Source organism: Hippoglossus stenolepis, chromosome 11 (genome assembly GCF_022539355.2).
Source record: "Hippoglossus stenolepis isolate QCI-W04-F060 chromosome 11, HSTE1.2, whole genome shotgun sequence".
Lineage (NCBI taxonomy): Eukaryota > Metazoa > Chordata > Actinopteri > Pleuronectiformes > Pleuronectidae > Hippoglossus > Hippoglossus stenolepis.
The window spans coordinates 13,071,831-13,086,850 of NC_061493.1; the positions used below are offsets into that span (position 1 = coordinate 13,071,831).

Sequence of the window (15,020 nt, forward strand, 5' to 3'; positions counted from 1 at the left end):
GATTTTTGCATGTAGGTTGTCATATTTTCAACTGTCATAGCTACTGAACTCTGAATGACTCTGAAACTTTTAGAAAAACATTTTATTTCAGGAGCAGAACTTAGATAAAGGACGACAGCGTTTTGAACATTTCTCCTCAAGAATGCTTTAGTTATGATTTCCACACTAATCTGGAAACGTGCATGAATACAGTACAGCAGCAAGATGATTGATGATTCAATTAGAAATAGCACCTCATTCAAAACAATGACAGGAAATATAAAAGTATAAAATAGCTGTTCAGATGAAGGTACATTTCTGTCAGTAAATATGGCCCTGAGTGGAAATCAGAATTAGGTTTTAAAAAATGGAAACGCTTAGAGTAACAGCTAAAAGTGATGTGAGGACAGTTATATGCCTCTGAGGCAGACATGACACTGGCTGGCCTTGCGTCGCTGTTTGTCGGCTGCTTTGATGGTGCCGGGTCTCGGGATGATGAACTGCTCGGTCTCACTCACAGTAGTCAGCCAAAAGCTGTAGAGGTTGGCGAAGTAGTGACAGGAGCCTCGCTCGCCCTGGCATTCTATGAAGGGGTGAGTTCTGAAATCCTTGAGGCAGCTGCCGGAGGAGGTCAGAGACTGGCCACCGCCATTAACACCTTCCCCTGTGTGCTGAGGACAGGAAGACAGAGGACGGTAAGGGTGTAAATCTTTCTTTCATCCACTCACTTTTGTTTTGCACTCACCAGGAGGAAAGAGAAGCCGTTCCACAGACTCCTCCAGCCAGGCGGGCATGCAGGAACCACGTGATCCTGGCTATGGAAAGCCACTGCAGGTGACACCGTCTCACACACGGCACAGCGGCTGATGTGGGAGCTAATCTCCTGGCCGAACAGTGGCATCATGGGTATGGGAGCAGTGGTGGAGAGCCAATAGGATTTGTCATTGCGGCTGGCGTAGTGACAGGCAGCTGTGTTGCAGTAGGAGAAAGGCATGGTAGAGAAAACAGGGAGGCAGGAGCCAGCCTGGCCTACAGGGAACAGAGAAAAAAGAAATGAAGTTGAAACCTTTTTGTGAATAAACTCATTGAGACATCAACCAAACTATCACTTTATGCAGACACTTACCCAGGTCTTGTGTGTGAGCCTTCTCTTGTCCCTCTAGGTACACCAGACTGTAGCCCACCCAAAGCTGACTGCTGTCTTCAGGGCACTGTGGCACCTGCACTGACTGGCTGTGGACAACCAAGAGGTGGCCTGACCTGGATATCTTCCTGTGACCTGGTTGACCTTGTTCACCAGGTGGGCCTGAAACACCTGGAGGATAAAGGGTGAGCAAGTGGATGACACAGAGAGAGGAAAAGACAAAGAAGATAATAAATTAACGATTTAATGGAGGCCATGAATGGTCACATTTTTTTCATTTCTACATTTTTCACCTTGTGGTCCAATGAATCCTTGCTGACCGACTTCACCTGGGTCTCCAACAGAGCCATTAGGACCAGCAGGACCCAGTAAACCAGGGTCACCCATGGGCCCTGCAGAACCCGTCTCTCCTGGAACACACAGTCAAACAAGAACAGATATACACACAAACATGCAAACAACTGAGAATAAACACACAGTGCAAATCAATTCAGACAGAAAGTGTACAAATTTATCAACACTGAGAATATATTAAGAGTGTCTTGCCTTTACGTCCTGGAGTCCCAGGAGGACCCACATCACCAGGGAATCCCCGAGATCCGGGGGAACCAATTGGTCCTGGAAGTCCGAGAGGAGCCACCCCTAGTCCACTGATGGAATCACCAGGAGCTCCTCTGACACCTGGTAAAAACACAGTTCACCAGATGCACTGCGATAACATTTAGCCCAACATTTCTTTCAGTCGGAGAGGATTGTTTATGAAATAATAGCAGTGAAAAAAATACCTTTAGAAAATTATTTGTATTTTTTTCACCTACTGGGCCTCTCACTCACCCCTATTTCCAGCTGTACCAGTTTTTCCCTTAGGGCCCCGTGGCCCAGGGAAACCTTGCTGACCATTGGTTCCTTGAGCACCCCTGGGACCAATGGGACCTCTCTCACCTGTCAGAGTGCAGCAACATTTAGAGAGCATTCACCTGGTTCGTAAGTGATGGCAGCAGTATATGGTGTACCTTTTGGACCGATAAAGCCTGGATTGTTGTGAGATCCAGGAGGCCCTTGGTGGCCCATGGCTCCCTTACAACCTGTTAACCCTGGGGGGCCAGTTGGTCCTCGGTCTCCACTGAAGGATGTGCCTGGAGGACCTCGTTCCCCTGGAAGACCTACCAACCCAATACAAAAGTCCCAGATGTAGACAGGTTGCACACAATGTTCTTTTCTTCAAGTTGTCCACACAACTTGAGGACAGGAACAAAAATAGTCACACACACCTGGGAGTCCTGAAGGTCCTTCATATCCTACATCTCCATGGGGTCCTGGTGAAGGTGTGCGGCATTCTGTGCCAGGGTATCCAGGTTCGCCAGGGAAGCCTGGAAGACCTGAGAATAGAAATCTATAATTGTATTCCTTTTCTCACTGAATGTGTAGAGGGATGGAGCACGTGCCGCACTTAACAATGGAGAGTGATTAACAGAAACGAGAGAGCCATGACATCTGAGAAACCAGAACAGACTATTGCATGGTAACAAATCAAATCATTTTGATATTTTAAGCAGACTTACAGTACAGAAAAAGTGATGATAAAAATAGATATCGTACCTGTGTCACCAGGTGGGCCCGTCAGACCTTTAGGCCCAGGAAAGGTGACTCCTGGGGGTCCTTGATGGCCCTTCAGACCTTTGACTCCAGGAAAACCATCTAGTCCTTGCGGGCCATGGATATCTTGGCCTTGAAGTGATTTATTAGACTCAGTGTTACACTGTTGTATGTCCTCACAAAGTCAATGTAATGACTTTTTCAGGTTGAAATGACCAATTACTAAATTCACAACTTCAGTATTCCTATTTAAGGCAGTTTGAAAGTCCTAAATATGCAGTTTATTTTAATGTGAAGACAAATGAAAGCCAATAGCACAACCACCATAAGAGACATGCAAATAGATAATTGCTCAGCTTAAAAAAAAATGCTTACCACTTGCTCCCTTCAACCCTTTTGGACCTCTAAGTCCATCCAATCCATCCAGACCTGGTGGTCCAGGGGGCCCTGACGTAAGATCACAATACAACATAAGAAGTGTCCTCAGCATACAAATGCAACTTTTTTTGCAGTATGTTTTATCCAATTCTTTGTGTATCTTCAGAAAAAGAAGTACAGTGTTTGTGTGTGTGTGTGTGTGTGTGTGTGTGTGTGTGTGTGTGTGTGTGTGTGTGTGTGTGTGTGTGTGTGTGTGCGTGAAACAGGGGATGTTATGTTAGTACCTTGAGGCCCACTTGGGCCAGTTGGACCTGTTGGGCCGAGACCTCCTTGATCACCTGGAATACCTGGAAACCCTTGATGGCCAGATGTGCCACGAGGCCCAGGGAAGCCTACATACACACACACACATGCACTAAACAATGTACCTTAAGCACAGATTTCTTAAGGGAAATTAAAATGTGTAAGAATGCTTTCAATTCCTAGAAGGTTTATTTTTTCTGATGGGGTGAAAGTTCTTACTTGACTCACGAGTTAGCTTTCCCACGTAAAAGAAAGACCTCATCAGTGTACCTTAATTTATTCCCTTTAAAATTGTTGCTGCAGTACGTCAGTTCACAGGAAATCACCTAATCCTCCGAGTCTTCCTGGTTCCCCAGGAATGCCTGGTTGTCCGGGCTGTCCTGGCCCTCCCCTGAGTCCTGGGTCACCTGAATCACCTGGACTCCTCCTGGGTGCTTGAGGACATCATTTTATGGAGGTGAATGTATTTCCTGTTTACATCCACTCAAGCATATAATCTATGAAACTGTCAAATTTTCTAGTTCTTCTTCATCATGTGGTTTTGTTCTTAACTCACCATCAGGTCTATTATCCCCTGGCAGTCCTCTGGGTCCGGGTGGACCAGGTTGTCCAATTGACTTTCCTGGCTCACCTGGAACAGACTTAGATCATCAAGTTCAGTCCAGCTGAATAACAAATGTATGAGCTAATACCACAGATTTGTCTTTATTTTGCTATATACCTACAGGTCTATCTGCATGTATCAAAATATGCATTTTTTTTTTTTTCAACTGAGAGGATATTTACCAGTATCAATAAACAACTTATCCAGTGTTACTGACCCTTGGCACCAGGCAATCCCTGTATCCCTTGTATCCCTATATTCCCTGTAGGCCCTGGATCTCCCTGTAAAAGATTCAATTACATTTTATTTGTATTGAGCATAATATTCCAACAATATTTCATCACATCTGAGTCTGACAAATGGCAACATTAAAAAGTAGAAAGATAACTTAAGCTACAGTATCTAGTCATAAACGCAGCACCACAAGTTCCCCCAAAAACATATTGTTAACTAATTTATTTGTTTATTTTTCTTGTTTTATAGGGACAATGTATATTAATGAACATGAGTATAAAATATGCAATAATTTTGCAAAATTGTAGAATGCCTATTCACTATCGAAGACTCTATGGGCTTGTAACATAAAACCAAAACATTTTAACACACTTAAGAATATGCAAATACACAAGTAGAAAAGCAGAATACGGTATGCAACATGCTGAGGTAAAAGGAATCACAGATCTGGTTTAACTTGAGTTGTGTCTCAAAAGTAAAAACTAAAATGTTTTACCAAACGGCTGGAATTTGCCATTATTCTTCCCCCATGTTGTACTTTTGAAGAGACTGTCGTGCACCATTTGAAAGTCTTGATTTATCGTTGGACTTTTTATTGGTAAAAATAATCTTTGAATTGGTAGTATTTTGATATTCAGTTTGGATTTGTAATCGTGTTGTGTTTGTATATTTGGATTTTTAGATTCCTGTTTTACTTTGAAGCTTTCCTTATGTGTATCTCATACTTAATGTATTGTCTTTTCTGGTTTCCCTCCTCTGTGACTGTCTGCCCCTGCACCAACTTCAATTATCTCTACCTCAATATACCTCAGAGTGTGTAAACAATCTATGTGCTGCCAATTCTCCTTTCTTTCAGTTTGCTTGTATTAAATTACACACACCATACCTGTGTTGCCATTTGATCTGCTATTGGATATGCCAGAAAACACAACATATGTCAGGAATCATAAGAAATTCTACACAGTTTGTTACATTAGAATGTAATTATATAGAGTATATGAGTATATGACTTTTGGTTTTATTTAATGTGATGTAGCATCTATTTTAGGTGTGTTTGGGTACAGACTGGAGAGATACTAAAAACTTGGCCCTTAAAAGACATAAATTGGGTTCAATGTGTACCGGATCTCCAACATGTCCTGTATATCCCCTTGGACCAGGGAAACCTTTGATTCCAGGGTGCCCAGGAGGTCCCGGGATTCCTACCCTGCCTGGAACACCAACACTGCCCTTAAACCCTGGTGGACCAGGCCATCCCTCAGGCCCCGAATCACCTGGTATTCCCCTTATACCCTTTAAGCCTGTAAGCGACAACACTAATCAGAAATGATACAATCTGTGGCACAAGGATCACAATCTGTATGTTAGTCTTCTAAACTGACATACTGTTCATGTAAATTAAAGAAACAAAATAAAATATTTAAAAAAAACATGTATACGTGCCTCCAAGTCCTTGTTGGCCTGGTTGTCCCCTCCTTCCTGAAAGCCCTTCTGGGCCTTTAGTCATATTCACACGTCCTGATGGGCCTGGTAATCCTGGGAGACCTCGTAAACCTGGATAGATCACAACTCTGATTAAATGCATGTCTTCTGTATAAATTAAATTCAAAGTGCAACTCAATAACAGAGATTATTTTGTATGGTTTGTTATTTTGTCTTCCACAATCATCCTTACCCAGTGTTGTGGCTGTATAGCCATGACTGTAGTCATTTGCAGACAGTCTATTTAAAAAGACAATTGGGTCAAGGCCAAGTTGACTGCAACAGACACTTACCTTTATTACCCAGCAGTCCTGGGTCTCCTGTGTCACCTGGTTGACCAGTAAAGCCTTTTTCTCCCTGTTTACCTCTGGGTCCTGGAGGTCCAGTACGACCTGGTAAACCACTTGCTCCGGCCCTACCAGGGTAGCCAATTTCACCTAGATGTATTGAAAGGAAAATAATTTCAACCATAGCATCTAGTTTACATACATTGTATTGTTGATATATCATTGATTTCAGTGAAGAGTTTCTCGTGGGAGTTTTGATTAAATTTGGATATGAACTCTATGAGATCAGTAGGTCTGTAACACATCCACCACATGGTGGTCAGATATTGTGATCAACAACGGCACCTGTTTTTTTTCTTTGGTTTTTTATTTTTAAAAATAAGTTGCATGACTTTAAAGGGATAGTTCACCCAGAAGTGTCCGCAAGCCCCGGCATTCATATGCGACTCGTAATGAGGTAATTTACACTGTGTTTTAGGCCTAAATGTCCACTGATATTTTCTGATGAGGGACTGTCGGACGTGCTAACGTCCGCCAGCTAAGCCACTTCAAGTGGACTTTTAAGGATTAAAAGACGGTGTAAATGATGCGGTTTCGAGTTGAATATGAATGTCTGGCTTGCGGATACTTGGATGACACTACACCAGCAGTTTTGAGGCATGTTGTGTTTTTTCTGTTGTTTTATTATGTCTGAAGATTTGGTCACCAGTTACTTCAATTGTATTGGATTCTGCTCTAACGCTGTTTACCCCTTAGACTCCTTAAGTGTTTTGTGGACTCAAACACTTTACCCACCCCTCCATTGTCATAGTGGTGAATAGATAATGAGTGAATTTTTTTTTCTGGGTGAACTATCCCTTAAGACTAAAAAACTCAAGCTTTTAACAAATACTTTTATAACTGGCTCACCTTTTGTCCCTGGCCAGCCATCAATCCCAGTATCTCCTGAAGGGCCAATGGTGCCGCTGGGTCCAGGTGAGCCTGGAAAACCAGGGAGGCCAGGAGATCCTATAAGACCCTTCAGTCCATGACCAGGTGGACCCATATCTCCCTTCAAACCCTTCTGAACAAGGTAGCCTGTATGCAACATCATAAAACTCAATGAGACAATATGTCAATGGATACTTTGATGGTTACAAAGGAAAATATGCATTATTGTAAGCCAGTATTAGTCTCAACAGAAATTTTAATGGACACTCAATCCATCAAGTTGTCTAGTGCTGTGTGATCACCTGGTATTCCTCTCTGTCCAGGGTTCCCTGGAGGGCCTGGAGGGCCTGGGAGTCCATCCAGTTCACATACAGTACAGGATGGGCCTGGGGGCCCAGTGGCACCAGGGTCACCACTGACTCCTGGCTCTCCTTGGTGGCCTGTTTGTCCAGGTCGGCCATGTATGCCTGTGATTGCATAGCAGCAATAGTCAAATGATTTTCAATTGACATAAAGAAAAGGAAGTACACTCCTAGTACTTACAGATTATTGTATGTACTCATTTTTTTCTGTAATAAAGGTCACATTTATCTAAAGCCAAAGCTGTTAAGCAGTTTGTTGTGTTCACCTAAACAAAGCAAATTTACCTGGAGACCCAGGGTTTCCAGGAATGCCACGAGGTCCTTTTGTCCCAATAACCCCAGGTTGGCCAGCTGGGCCAATAACACCCGGACAGGCAGAGAGAATGTCTCCTGTCGAACCCTTTCTGCCTGGGAGTCCTGGTATCCCCGGAATGCCTGGAGGGCCATCCAGCCTAATCCCATAGGGACCAGGGTCACCTGGATCCCCGTTTAAACCTGGAGGTCCTTTTACAAGTAAGAAAGACATAAGCACACAAACAGCCCTCTGATTTGTATAATTTGTAAACTGTTCCTTGGTGATCCAAAAGCTTGAACCTGGGTCTTCCAGCAAAGAAATACCTTAAAAAACCTTTGCACAATTTGAATTTGACATTGTACAGTGTCATTACCTGGCAGTCCAACCCCTACAGTTCCACCATCATCTCCTCTCAATCCTTTAAGGCCTAGGTGTCCTGGAACTCCCTGGAGACCGTGTATTCCTGGCTCACCTGGAATTCCTATAAGGCACCGAATAAAAATAACATTGAATTGCATGATGAACCAACAATGTTTAAACAACATTGATGTTACATAGAGGCTTAGTATGGCAAATCAATTTTGCCATCAACTTTTGAGCTACTGGCTTTCAAGAAAGCACTTGGTAGTAACTGTAGGGACAATCTTTTTCTGCAAACTTTAGAAAAGTCAAACCAATAGACAAAGCACTGATTTGGTTTATCATTATCATTATATTTATCATTATCATCATATTTTATGTCTCAAAGTTGTAAGACTTACCTGGGGTGCCTGGCTCACCCTTTGGACCAGGTGATCCAATCGCTTCTTCATCACAGCAATTTTCAATTTCACCTGATGACACAAACACGATCATTAGTATTTGACACCTGGCTTTGGGACAGGGGGGGTGATAAACCCGACTGAGAATCTTTCAATTTAACTCAGTCTCTGACCTGGAGGTCCTGGTCTGCCAGTTACTCCTGGGGTGCCAGGATAACCATGATCTCCTTTGGGTCCTGGGGGCCCTGTAGGGCCTGGAAAACCAGGTCCTTTGGTGCCTACAATCCCTGGAAAACCTTTGGGTCCAACAACACCAGGGTCACCTTTGGTACCAGGTAATCCTGCATATCCATAACCCTGAAAAAATTATTGTAGCATGTTATTATGTGGTAACAATTTTAATCATACAATCTTTCAACTTAAAATGGACACACTTACTGGTGGTCCAGGGTCTCCTGAGGGGCCAGGGAGGCCATCCTTTCCTGGCCTACCTGTTGCTCCAGGAGGACCAGTATTTCCAGGAAATCCTCTGTCACCCTGGACACCTTCCAACAACAATAAGAAACAATATGTATTAGGCGTGAAATGTTTAAAAACCCAAGGTATGGTCATTTACAAAACAGAAGTCTGTTTTCTCATTCTCATTTTCACCACAGGTACAATGTAACAGTCAAATACAGCTTACTTTTTATGCCAGTCTGCAATTGAATTGCTTTGCTATTGTTTGTAGAACATGAAACATTTTAGAAAATCTTGAGAATCCCCTCAAGGATGTATGTTCTGCAATTTAAAACACCTTTAAAACAAAACCTTGCTTATATAACGCTGTGTATACTCGAGTTTTACCTTCAATGGGAGCTTACCTTGACCACTTGCCACAAAAGAGTCACCTTTCGGCCCCTTGTCTCCTTTAAAACCAGGAATTCCTTGAAAGCCCTACATATAAGCAGGGTCAAAACACAAAACTGCTATTATGAAGCACAGATTTTGAGAAAACCACATTTTATTAATTTAGTCAGAGTCATATTATCCTTACATATGGTCCTCTTGCACCCTCGTCTCCCTTCAGACCTGGGTCCCCAATGAGTCCTTGAGCTCCAGGAAACCCTGGAGATCCTGGATAACCAGGTGGACCAGGCAGGCCTACGCTTCCCACAACAAACCTACATTCACATTCCCCTTGACACCCTGTTGGAGACAGGGAGGGCAAAAATGTGTGACTATTATGCAGTATGTTTATATACTGTAATTACATTCTCACCCATACAGAAACATGCTCATATAAAGTATAATAAATCTGTTTTGGTTCTGTTCCAGTACATTCATAGAGGATGATTGTTATGTACAACCACTTAATATATTCTTTGACTCTGCCAGATGTCAGTAACACAACCTTTGCTTGTCAGATCACAAACAGTCACAGATCACCTTTAATTCCTTCGCGTCCTTTCTGTCCACGAGATCCCTTGAATCCTGGGTCACCAGGGTCGCCTGGGACACCAGGCTCACAGTAGTAATCTGTCGTATCAACCAAAAATATTGACCAATATAAATAAGATATTTGAAAGTGATTTGAATGATAAATTGGGTAAAAGTAAACTTCTTTGGGAAAAACAAAGACTTACCTCCACATCCTAATCAGATGCCATCAAGTATGCCATACCATAAACACACACAAATAAGAGGGTGAATGAACATTTGAGAATCTATCACTTGTTCATATAATCAAATATTATTTGCAAGATCACACATTCAAGAAATCCTTTAGTTCATATATACCTGGCCGACCAGGGAGGCCTCTACCACCTTTGGGTCCAGTGAGTCCTTTAGTTCCCTTTGGTCCCAGGAACGGATTCATTTCAAAGTTGTTATAACGCCCTGGTTGTCCTTTGTAGCCCTTCGGACCGGGGTGCCCAGGTGGACCAGGAAGGCCTGGCTCCTCTGGAAATGTGTGAGAGATAAAGTGAAACTTTAAATGAGGTAGGATTTTAAAAAGAGTGTTTCTTTGTGAGGTAACACAGACATTAGTATCCTGAAAGTTAGAGAGCCAACACAAAAGCTAAACTCTGACCTGATACTGTTAACCCTGGTGGGCCAGGAGGTCCTCGCATCCCCGGGTACCCCTGGTCTCCTGGGATTCCAGATGCCCCTTGGTAACCATGTTCACCTTTAGCTCCTGAACCACACACAGAACTAGTCAGAGATGCTTTATATGTGTCAATTTACTGAGCAGAAGTAAATAAATAAGAAATGTTTTGCTTGATTTGTCCAGTAAACCTTTTTGCCCTGCAGTTGCACCCCAGTGGGGGGTGCTGCAACCCCTTCAGCACACCCACTTACAGTGTCCAAACCTCTTTGGTCCAAATATAGAGTCTGAGTATAATTTATGCAAACTGCCGGACAGTAGATCTAAAGTGGCAGTGTTGAGAATTATAAAAACTAAATTTGTATTCGCCAAAATAGTAAGGACCAACGATGTAAACTTGTGGATTTTTAAATTACTAATTAAAAAAAACCAACTATGAAATAGAATACTGCCACTAATAGCCCCTTTTGGCTAAACCAGTGAGTAGTTAACTACTGTAGTGACTAATATATAGCTGCCACTGGCTGCGTAGACTTGTGCTCAGTTTCAAGGATTTAGTCTTTCTCCACATGGTATTTATTTGCTCACCACAGTGTCCGTCACATCCAATAAGGTTTTGAAAAACAAAGTAAAACAATAAAACCAAAATCGATGTCTTTCAGAGCACAGTCAAAAACTGTTTCTCCTCTGATTCATCTTCAGCAACTGTGATGATTATCGTGAACCTAAATAACCTGTGGCCAACCTGGCATCACGATACACCCCACACTGCTTGGAGGAGTATTGCGTCATTTAAACCCAAACCAAAAATATGGCTCATGCAACTTGTTCTCACCTCTGGCATCACTTCCATTATATAAGTAAAGGGGACCGGGAAGACCTGAATCTCCTGGGTAACCCTGTTGAATGCAAGGACAGAAATGGAAACCATAGCCTTAAACAGAACATGCCAGAGATCTAAAGGTGACAAGAGTTATCACCACAAGATGGCAGCAGACGAGGAAACCTTTTTTTTCCTCACTCCTATAGCTGCTTACAGCTCAACACTTATCACAGAAACTTTATTAGCAACCGACTAAAATTTTGTTCAAATTGTTTTGGAGATTGGACCAGACTCACCTTTGGTCCAGTTCTTCCAATGAGACCTGGAAGTCCTTCCTCTCCATAGAAACCCTGAAAATGCACTATTGTATTTAACCTGATCAACTTGTCTAAGTTTATAACACATGGGAAGGCTGAATCATGTGGTAGATGTACCTGAGGTCCCTTTTGTCCATCTATACCAGGAATACCAGGAAGACCCTATAGAACACAAACAGCGGGGTTAAGAATAATATGTATGCATTTAGTTTATGTTAATCATGGGGCAGTCAGATTTAGGTCACCTACCGGAAGTCCAAGAAATCCAAGGATTCCTTGCTCTCCTTTATTTCTTTGTCTGTTAAAGTCTACTATATCCCCCTGATAAGAAAAACAAGAAACTCAGATGTCTTTTTTTTCTTTGAGACATACCTGTAGACACATACAGGTTAAAACTCACCATGTTGCCCTTTGGTCCACATGGTCCAGGAAGACCTCTGTCTCCCTGAGAAGCAGAAAAAGGAAATTATAGCATCAAGGTTCACACATAGTTTGGTCAAATATGGAATTTGAGCATGGAAGATTATTTGATTTTCCAGATGATTGCCTGTATGTTATTTTCTAAAATACACAACTCAGAATCTCTAAAAAAAAGTTTTTTATTTGGTTTGGAGTTGGCAGCCAGCACCAGCAGGATGATTAACTGACATATGACATGTATTTATGTCAATGCTAGTTTTAACTTTTTCATACATTTGCACATTTGTTGTTTGTATAACAACCTGACATAACAAAATGAAAAAAAGTGAAGTGGCCTGGATGTTTAATGAATGCACTGCATACATATAAAAGCAGATTGTGACAGTATTAGTATTTTAAAAAGGTTAATTTCCTTAGTAAACTTATCTATCTAAATATCTCTATTCCCATTGAGATGTCAAAATTCAGAGAAGTGTGAATTTTTGAAATTGGGAAAACAGTAATCCTGCCTTGATTTATGACGTAACATGATGATACAGTTAGTACTGATTAAAATGACTGGGTTGCCATTAGACAAATAAAGTTGGATTTTTTTCTACATATAGGATGTGTATAGGAGCTTAAACTCAGCAGTGTTTTATAAATAAAAAGGAGCATTTTGCCTTCACCTTGTAGCCTTTGAGTGGAAGAAAGTCTAGAGGAAATTCAATGACTTCCTCTGGTCCTGGGGGGCCAGGTGGACCTTGCTCACCCTGGATAAAAAATGAACACGTTGGCTGTGTTCTTTGATAGACACACACACACACACGTTTGTACTTCTGGCTTAGTGAGGACACGCATCGACATCAAACATTCCCTAGCCCCTTACGCTAACCCCTTAAACCATATGCTAACTAACTAACCCTCCCCCCAACCTAAACCTCATTTTAACCCTAACCCTAAAACCAAGTCTTAACCCTCAAACAGCCTCACTTTGTAGGGTCTATGCTTAAAATGGTCCTCACAAAGGTATAAATACAGGAACACAAACACACACACAGCACAACACCTCAGTCAGTCAAAGGCCAAAATGTTTTTCTTACACCATCGCCTTTATCACCTGCCAGTGATCCTCCAGGGTTTCCCTGCACAACAACCAGAAGCTTAGTAAGGTTTTGTGTGTGAGTTATGTGCAATGATTGTTTTTGTTACAGTATGCATTGCCAAAGATTGTGAAGCCGGTGACTCACTGGTGGTCCTCTGACACCTTCACGTCCTACCGAGCCCTGTATGGAATCACACACACTTGAAGGGCTGCATTTATTGTAATGTAAATGATGTGATCTAATGTGTCTCTAAATACTATTCATGTGCAGGTTTGTGCAACAATAAACAGTTATATAAGATCTTGTAGATAAGTCATAGTAGTTAGTTAAGTATTTTTTTACCTCAGGTCCAGGAGGACCAGAGAAGCCATCATGGCCTTTAGGTCCCATGAGTCCTCGTCCTCCCTGAAAAAAAGAGTCAAAACACATATGAGTCAACTTAACTGTACGATAGAGAGTGAAAGATTACAAATATCTAACCCATGCATTATTTATTAGAATACAGTAATAGTACAGAACTACTGCTTTAAAAACATACAGGTAAACCATGCTCTCCATCTCTGCCACGCTCCCCCTGTAAAGTAAAACCAACAGAAGAAGGGACGTAAAGAAAGACATGGTACATTTTTATTAATCATTTAATATAATAAACATTGTGCACTTTTCTTGTGTGGAAGAACTCACAGGAAGTCCAGGAAGGGTAACACCATACAGTGGTTCTCCTTTAATTCCTTTAAGTCCAGGAAATCCCTGACAACAGGAGAGAGTAGACACATTATAAGTGATAATTCGCTTTCCAACTGAAGATTGGTATTGGACAATGTGGAAAAAAACTTTTAACATGATTTTTTAAATCACATTATCCCCACAATCTCAACAGATTTGCCTGTTTGCCTTATTCATGCTGACAATCTCTCTGTTCTACCATCCAAACGTATTCTACTGATCTGCTGAGTAAACTGGATTTATTTTCATGTCCATGAAACCAGTTAGAGACTATTTCTGCCTTGTGACATGGTGAATGATAATGATGGAAGTGGCCAAACTATGGTAAATCGTGGCCACTAAGAGATGCATGTGGTCAGCATCAATGCTCAGATAGTCTGTGGCCTTCAAACGATTGGCTGGTGAAGGGCCCAAAGATAAAGATACTTTGAAATGTGAACAGTCTGGAGTCAAGGCAGGTTGGGTCCATAGATTCATGGTGTTCATACTAACAGAAGTCAACTCACCAGCGGACCGTTCAGACCGTCCAAACCATGAGTACCAGGAACTCCAGGTCGACCCATTGTCCCATTACAGCCATCCAGTCCTGGCAAACCAGGCTCTCCACCTGCCCCAGGGTGACCCTGAACGATATTGCACAGTTATGGCGATGAAGTATAATTGCAGATTACTAAAATCATAAAGTTCAGAGTAATAACAGCGGCTAATTTGAGCAACTTGAAGTTGAGTTGTCATGAAGTAGTGCCCCCATCTACTTGAACTCTGTCATACAGGGTTATGCTCATTCATTCCCCCATCCTCAAAGGGACAGGGTATGTCATTACCATCCCTGCACACATCAAGATCACAGTCCAGACTATTCTCATTTTTTGTTCCTTGGTGGTGGAATAAGCTGCTAATTGTTTTCTAACCTGATCTATCTTCAATAACCTCTTGAGGACTCATCTCTGCAGAGAGCACCTCCTCTCCTCACACCCTAACATGACTAACTACCACCTCTTCCTCTGATCTCCCACTCCTTGGATTTAGCGCTTCGTACCTACTCCCAGCTCTGTTAATGTACTGCACATTTAGTCTTGTCTCCCGAGCATCTGCCAAGTGAGTAAATGTGATGTAATGTGATGAAGAGGCAGCTGCACTAGGCCGTGAAGAGGTCCACATCTACAGTGCACCTCGATGTGTCCACTAGAGGGCACACCAGACACATG

The 15,020-nt window shown here is 42.2% G+C and overlaps 1 protein-coding gene across 1 annotated transcript in view; it reads right to left on the reverse strand.

The window, feature by feature from the left end:
* Positions 1 to 95: 95 nt before the first annotated feature.
* LOC118117558 (collagen alpha-4(IV) chain) overlaps positions 96 to 15,020 on the reverse strand; it is an 18,808-nt gene continuing 3,883 nt past the window's right edge. The window contains exons 7-48 of the mRNA XM_035169880.2: positions 14,319 to 14,435; positions 13,771 to 13,836; positions 13,625 to 13,660; positions 13,429 to 13,491; positions 13,231 to 13,266; positions 13,084 to 13,125; positions 12,670 to 12,753; positions 11,982 to 12,026; positions 11,831 to 11,902; positions 11,699 to 11,743; positions 11,561 to 11,614; positions 11,277 to 11,340; positions 10,427 to 10,531; positions 10,135 to 10,296; positions 9,981 to 9,989; positions 9,784 to 9,873; positions 9,392 to 9,543; positions 9,219 to 9,291; positions 8,794 to 8,900; positions 8,529 to 8,712; positions 8,356 to 8,427; positions 7,968 to 8,075; positions 7,585 to 7,803; positions 7,240 to 7,404; positions 6,917 to 7,084; positions 6,014 to 6,157; positions 5,682 to 5,792; positions 5,361 to 5,539; positions 4,222 to 4,285; positions 3,957 to 4,031; positions 3,727 to 3,834; positions 3,382 to 3,489; positions 3,095 to 3,166; positions 2,723 to 2,851; positions 2,395 to 2,502; positions 2,137 to 2,286; positions 1,958 to 2,065; positions 1,670 to 1,804; positions 1,417 to 1,533; positions 1,106 to 1,294; positions 725 to 1,008; positions 96 to 650 (exon numbers count right to left, since the gene is read on the reverse strand). Of these exons, the coding sequence (XP_035025771.2) occupies positions 390 to 650; positions 725 to 1,008; positions 1,106 to 1,294; positions 1,417 to 1,533; positions 1,670 to 1,804; positions 1,958 to 2,065; positions 2,137 to 2,286; positions 2,395 to 2,502; positions 2,723 to 2,851; positions 3,095 to 3,166; positions 3,382 to 3,489; positions 3,727 to 3,834; positions 3,957 to 4,031; positions 4,222 to 4,285; positions 5,361 to 5,539; positions 5,682 to 5,792; positions 6,014 to 6,157; positions 6,917 to 7,084; positions 7,240 to 7,404; positions 7,585 to 7,803; positions 7,968 to 8,075; positions 8,356 to 8,427; positions 8,529 to 8,712; positions 8,794 to 8,900; positions 9,219 to 9,291; positions 9,392 to 9,543; positions 9,784 to 9,873; positions 9,981 to 9,989; positions 10,135 to 10,296; positions 10,427 to 10,531; positions 11,277 to 11,340; positions 11,561 to 11,614; positions 11,699 to 11,743; positions 11,831 to 11,902; positions 11,982 to 12,026; positions 12,670 to 12,753; positions 13,084 to 13,125; positions 13,231 to 13,266; positions 13,429 to 13,491; positions 13,625 to 13,660; positions 13,771 to 13,836; positions 14,319 to 14,435 (4,680 nt within the window). The 3' untranslated portion in view covers positions 96 to 389. The remainder of the gene's footprint in view (positions 651 to 724; positions 1,009 to 1,105; positions 1,295 to 1,416; positions 1,534 to 1,669; positions 1,805 to 1,957; positions 2,066 to 2,136; positions 2,287 to 2,394; positions 2,503 to 2,722; positions 2,852 to 3,094; positions 3,167 to 3,381; positions 3,490 to 3,726; positions 3,835 to 3,956; positions 4,032 to 4,221; positions 4,286 to 5,360; positions 5,540 to 5,681; positions 5,793 to 6,013; positions 6,158 to 6,916; positions 7,085 to 7,239; positions 7,405 to 7,584; positions 7,804 to 7,967; positions 8,076 to 8,355; positions 8,428 to 8,528; positions 8,713 to 8,793; positions 8,901 to 9,218; positions 9,292 to 9,391; positions 9,544 to 9,783; positions 9,874 to 9,980; positions 9,990 to 10,134; positions 10,297 to 10,426; positions 10,532 to 11,276; positions 11,341 to 11,560; positions 11,615 to 11,698; positions 11,744 to 11,830; positions 11,903 to 11,981; positions 12,027 to 12,669; positions 12,754 to 13,083; positions 13,126 to 13,230; positions 13,267 to 13,428; positions 13,492 to 13,624; positions 13,661 to 13,770; positions 13,837 to 14,318; positions 14,436 to 15,020) is intronic.